Source organism: Schistocerca cancellata, chromosome 9 (assembly GCF_023864275.1).
Source record: "Schistocerca cancellata isolate TAMUIC-IGC-003103 chromosome 9, iqSchCanc2.1, whole genome shotgun sequence".
In the NCBI taxonomy this organism is placed as follows: domain Eukaryota; kingdom Metazoa; phylum Arthropoda; class Insecta; order Orthoptera; family Acrididae; genus Schistocerca; species Schistocerca cancellata.
Window position 1 is genome coordinate 92,614,247 of NC_064634.1, and position 6,000 is coordinate 92,620,246.

The 6,000-nt window shown below is 43.7% G+C and overlaps 1 protein-coding gene across 1 annotated transcript in view; it reads right to left on the reverse strand.

Annotated features, from left to right (window-relative positions):
* The window catches only part of LOC126100763 (serine protease inhibitor I/II-like), a 42,137-nt gene extending 37,576 nt beyond the window's left edge, over positions 1-4,561 (reverse strand). The window contains exon 1 of the mRNA XM_049911383.1: positions 4,459-4,561. Coding sequence (XP_049767340.1) covers positions 4,459-4,534 — 76 coding nt within the window. The 5' untranslated portion in view covers positions 4,535-4,561. The remainder of the gene's footprint in view (positions 1-4,458) is intronic.
* Positions 4,562-6,000: the final 1,439 nt, after the last annotated feature.

The following is a 6,000-nucleotide window of genomic DNA, read 5'->3' on the forward strand; positions in this document are numbered from 1 at the left end:
CCTACTCTTCATCACTACTATATTGTGATCTGAGTCTATATCTGCTCCTGGGTACGCCTTACAATCCAGTATCTGATTTCGGAATCTCTGTCTGACCATGATGTAATCTGATTGAAATCTTCCCGTATCTCCCGGCCTTTTCCAAGTATACCTCCTCCTCTTGTGATTCTTGAACAGGGTATTCGCTATTACTAGCTGAAACTTGTTACAGAACTCAATTAGTCTTTTTCCTCTTTCATTCCTTGTCCCAAGCCCATATTCTCCTGTAACCTTTTCTTCTACTCCTTCCCCTACAACTGCATTCCAGTCGCCCATGATTATTAGATTTTCGTTCCCCTTTACATACTGCATTACCCTTTCAATATCCTCATACACTTTCTCTATCTGTTCATCTTCAGCTTGCGACGTCGGCATGTATACCTGAACTATCGTTGTCGGTGTTGGTCTGCTGTCGATTCTTATTAGAACAACCCAGTCACTGAACTGCTCACAGTAACACACCCTCTGCCCTACCTTCCTATTCATAACGAATCCTACACCTGTTATACCATTTTCTGCTGCTGTTGATATTACCCGATACTCGTCTGACCAGAAATCCTTGTCTTCCTTCCACTTCACTTCACTGACCCCTACTATATCTAGATTGAGCCTTTGCATTTCCCTTTTCAGATTTTCTAGTTTCCCTACCAGATTCAAGCTTCTGACATTCCACGCCCCGAATCGTAGAACGTTATCCTTTCGTAGATTATTCAATCTTTTTCTCATGGTAACCTCCCCCTTGGCAGTGCCCTCCCGGAGATCCGATTGGGGGACTATTCCGGAATCTTTTGCCAATGGAGGGATCATCATGACACTTCTTCATTTACCGGCCACATGTCCTGTGGATACACGTTACGTGTCTTTAATGCAGTGGTTTCCATTGCCTTCTGCATCCTCATGTCGTTGATCATTGCTGATTCTTCCGCCTTTAGGGGCAATTTCCCATCCCTAGGACAAGAGAGTGCCCTGAACCTCTGTCCGCTCCTCCGCCCTCTTTGACAAGGCCGTTGGCAGAATGAGGCTGACTTCTTATGCCGGAAGTCTTCGGCCGCCAATGCTGATTATTTATCAAAATTTAGGCAGTGGCGGGGATCGAACCCGGGACCGAAGACGTTTTGGTTATGAATCAAAGACGCTACCCCTTTTTTTTTTTAATCTCATTTTGTTCGCTTTCGTTCGTTGCATTGGCTCGGGGCGGACGCCGTAAGACATCCGTTTCAGTTCGTTGTTGGTCGGTTCTGCCCTTGGATTCCAACGAAGAATTACGGCAAGTTTGGTGTATGAGGTGAACATAAGAATTCTAAAAGTGGTTAATGTTGGTGGCGCGTATGTCAGACTTGTGAGTGGTGTAAGCTTTGCTTCGGTACTGCAGTGTCCAGTTAGAGCGCTGCTTGGGAGGAGGGCGTTGATACCAGCATTGTCATCTATTTAGCTGCTCTAAAGCAAATGACTGTTTGGGGTCGAAGGTGGAACCAAGTGAAGGACGAAATCACTTCTTGTCTTATTAAGAAACCTAAGTTGGCCCCAGCGTGTTAAACTCTGTTACCTACAGTTAAAACGAGTAGTGTACATGAGTGAACTTTAGAGGCGCTGTTAAGTGTTTGTAGTAAGGTAAAGATTGACTCTGGAGCTTTTCAGTTGGACGCTTATGAATCATATTAATTGCAGTTCACTTCTTATGGTATTTTACGGTTCTACTTGTCATGGTGAAATCGCCGATAGTATTTCCATTATTTAGCTTGGGACGTCATTCTGTGGTTTGGTGTGACCAGTTTAAAAGTCCCATATATTTTCTTACTGTCTTGCTGAGGTTGCCTTGCAAGAGTCTACTCCACCGTACTGCTGTTTGGTGCGGTGCGGTATAGTCTAAGTGTTCACTAGTACCACATCTACTCCCTCGCCCGTTTTAAGTTTTGCGAGCTGCACCCACATCGACGTATAATCCCAGTATTCAATTCGTGTAAGTTGGTTGCGCCCTGTTAACGTTTTATAGATCGCAGAAATTTTTCCCGTGCCGCATGTGATCCTGAAGGAGAGCACGGTGCACAACAGCGCATGACCACGACGAAATCAAGAGATATGTACTGTATATTCTTTTAACGGATGTAATTACTGAGATTAAGAGTTGATTTTTGTGTTTTTTTTATTTATTTCGAAAGGAAAAGATTACATACCTAGTTAATTATAACATCTATGCTTAATTATTTGCCATAATTCGTTGGGTGTAGTATGCAGCACATGTAGGAGGTTTATGGCGTAAAGTGCTTAAAAGGAGGGAAAGCATTTTGTGATACGGTGCGCATCGTAGAAGCTACAGGGTTTGAGCGTACGTTGATAGTGATCAGATTTTATTGCATTTAAGTCATTTTAATTAAAAATTTTGTGATCAATATTTTATTGCCTTTAGAGATCACAGATGATATCTACGAAAATTTGGATATTGGTGTGGTGTAAGAATCTTTTATTTAACCTTGCATTATTAAATTTGTATTTTTTTCCTTTGCTTAAAAAGGTATTTTGAGTTTTAAGCGTTGTAAGTTGATGCTGAGAGCTGTTCTTTAATCTGTTAAAATAACACTTACGGAACTTTCATTAACAAACTATATTCAGTATCTTGTTGTTCATGATAACGAATCTTCACTTACTATTTTGAAATCAAGTTAATGAAGTTGTAAAATCAAGCTCCACGCATTCAAAGCATTGGACTTCGGGCGTTGTCTGATGTTTTCCCGGTATTTATCCCAGCTAACGCCTGCGGGGCCATGTCACTGACAACAGGTTTCATACCCTGGAGGTGTACCTTTAGGTCATATAAAAGTAATACTTCATGGGCCTCGGCTTCCAAGGTGCACTCCTCGGTAAAACCATGAATGAACCGGCAGGTGGGCGTCTGATCAATTTTTTTTTTTTTTTTTTTTTTACTGATCATGCACGGTTCGATAGGACGCCCACCTGCAGGCCGCAGTGGCCGTGCGGTTCTAGGCGCTACAGGCTGGAACAGCGCGACCGCTACGGTCGCAGGTTCGAATTCTGCTCGGGAATGGATGTGTGTGATGTCCTTAAGGTAGTTAGGTTTATGTAGTTCTAAGTCTAGGGGATTGGTGACCTTAGATGTAAAGTCCAATAGTGCTCAGAGCCATTTGAACCATATTCTGACGCCCACCTGCCGGTTCATCCGTGGTTTTACTGAGAAGTGACAATTTTTCCTGCGTGCTTGCAAAAAATGGTTCAAATGGCTCTGAGCACTACGGGACTTAACATCTGAGGTCATCAGTCCCCTAGAACTTAGAACTACTTAAACCTAACTAACCTAAGGACATCATACACATCGATGCCCGAGGCAGGATTAGAACCTGCGACCGTAGCGGTCGCGCGGTTCCAGACTGAAGCGCCTAGAACCGCTCAGCCACACCGGCCGCCTGCGTGCTTGCACGTTGGAAGTCGTGGCCCATGAAGTATTAGTTTTATATGACCCGGAGATATATCTCCAGGGTATGAAACAGGTTGTCATAGAGGGAAAAACACAATAAACGTTTTTGGGTGATGACTGCCAACCGCAGTTAAGTAATGTATAAAATGCATATTTTAATCATCAGCTGTTTTTATTTTAAACTCAAATTCTACCGGTTTCGGTCTTGAACCGTCTTCACGTATGAAGGGCTAAAATGGTTAGGCCGCCATATTGCATTAGGCATTACTTAAAAGGTATAATTCATGCCATGAATGCAAATATATGAGACAGGACTTTAAAAGCAAACATTCGAGTTGTACGGTATACATTTAGAATTCGGATGTTTGCTTTTAACGTCCTGTCTCATATATCTACATTAATACCATGCACTATACATTTTCAGTAATGACTTATGCAGTATGGTGGCTTAAATCATTTTAACACTTCATCCTTGAAGATGGTCCAAGACCGAAACCGGTAGAATTGGGTTTAAAATAAAAACAGCTGATGGTGCAAAAATGCATTTTATACATGAAAACACAATAAACCGCTGTTGCGGACTTGGGCTTTCACTCAGTTTATTCTCGACTATTTTAATATTTTTGATTTTAAATTCTTTGATTGTCCTTCACATTATGCTTAGGACATTACCCTCGGAAGTAGACAAAATGGTTCAAAATGGCTCTGAACACTATGGGACTTAACATCTGTGGTCATCAGTCCCCTAGAACTTAGAACTACTTAAACCTAACTAACCTAAGGACATCACACACATCCATGCCCGAGGCAGGATTCGAACCTCCGACCGTAGCGGTCACGCGGTTCCAGACTGTAGCGCCTAGAACTGCACGGCCACACCGGCCGGCTGGAAGAAGACGAGATATTACTTCCTGGAGAGTTCTTAATTCGCTTGCTTCTAGACGATTAAATCTGACAGAGGTCAGGCACGGTTCGTGAGACAGCCTCACCTCTCTGGGCTTCCACGAGCGACGAGAGCGCCAGGACGGCGAAAACGGCGACGGCCACACCTGCAGAGACCTTCATGGCGTTGCGGTCGGTAGCGACGACGGAACACTAACAACACCTTAACGAACCGCACTCTGCCTTTTATATCTGGCGTCGTCAGCGCCTCTGGAGGGGGCTTACCCGTGTCTGCAGCCGCTTACTGAGCTCACAGGGATTCCCCCCCAGCCGTGGAGGCCTGCCGTTCTCAGAACTGCTGAAGTGGTGTGATGACTGGCGAAACGTCATTGTAGAGGGCTGTGCAGCAGATCGCTGGGCGGCAAGCGAGTCGGCCCCTCGCTGTTTGACCAGGATACAGTACTCCACACGTCACGCTACTTCAAAGTTACTCCAAACGCGACTGGGAATTCCGACCGTAAGTTGCTGTCTGAAAACATCTTCGCTGCAAGGAGGACTGCTGTATTCGGAGGTGCTTAACCCGCTGCTACTCCGCGTGTATATGATTAGTACGGGGCGCATTTGCGAAATACCGTCTGGAAAGAGATTTCGGATTATGTTTTCTGGAAATACAGCAGTGGGAGAAAAGGATTTTTAAAAAAAATTACGCATGTTCCAGCATGAATGCGGTACAATAAATAGATGCCTAAATATTAGTATCAATGGTGTGCCACCTTTTCTCTGTGGATCTGAAAAATGGACATTCACAAAGACTGGTAAAAACAAGGTACAAGCAACCGAAATGAGATTCTTAAGGGCAAAAACACAAAAAACCAAAAAAAGCATGTTCCCCTTCATATAAAATTTCAGATGAAAAAACAAGGGAAGGATTAAGAATAAGCTCTTTGAGAGAAAACATTGTAAGCTATAGAAATTAGTACATAAAATATGTTGACAGAATGCCTAAGGAGCGGATCCCAAGAAGAGTGTTGTACTGCAGGCCTAAGAGAACAGGATGTCTGGGACCACCAAGAAACCGATATTCGGACATCCTTTGAAGACGGAATAGGCAACATTGCCTAATCCACGGAGTGGAGAAGAAGATAGAATTGCTTAGGATCTGCTTGTCAATATCTGTTTGCACATTCTGGCACTTCTAGCAGTACTGCCATTACTTTCCCTCCTCATAGTCAACATATTTAGTGACGTTAATCGTAAGTCATCGTGGTGTGGAGAAGGTTATCCGGCCACCAATTATGTCCCACTAACATAAACTCAACCCGTATAATAGTGCCGACCCCGTGGAAGAAACGAGAACCGCCAAAAGAAGAAGAAGAAGAAGAAGACGAACCACAACAACAACAGTACGTTGTCGTGGCTGATCATAAAGGCATTTCCCACTGTCACTATATGTGCTCGCACTGCGGTAACAGTGCACTGTAGTTTGAACTGGATTGTGGATGCACCGAGTCACGTGAACGATTACGTTCCCACGGGACTAGGATTCAGTTTGTCGAATAATACATCCTCGGCGAAGCATTCACCAACTATACTTTATAGCCAGTTCCAATAGACATGCCTAGTGAGGTACTTTGTAGACCATCTTTGTT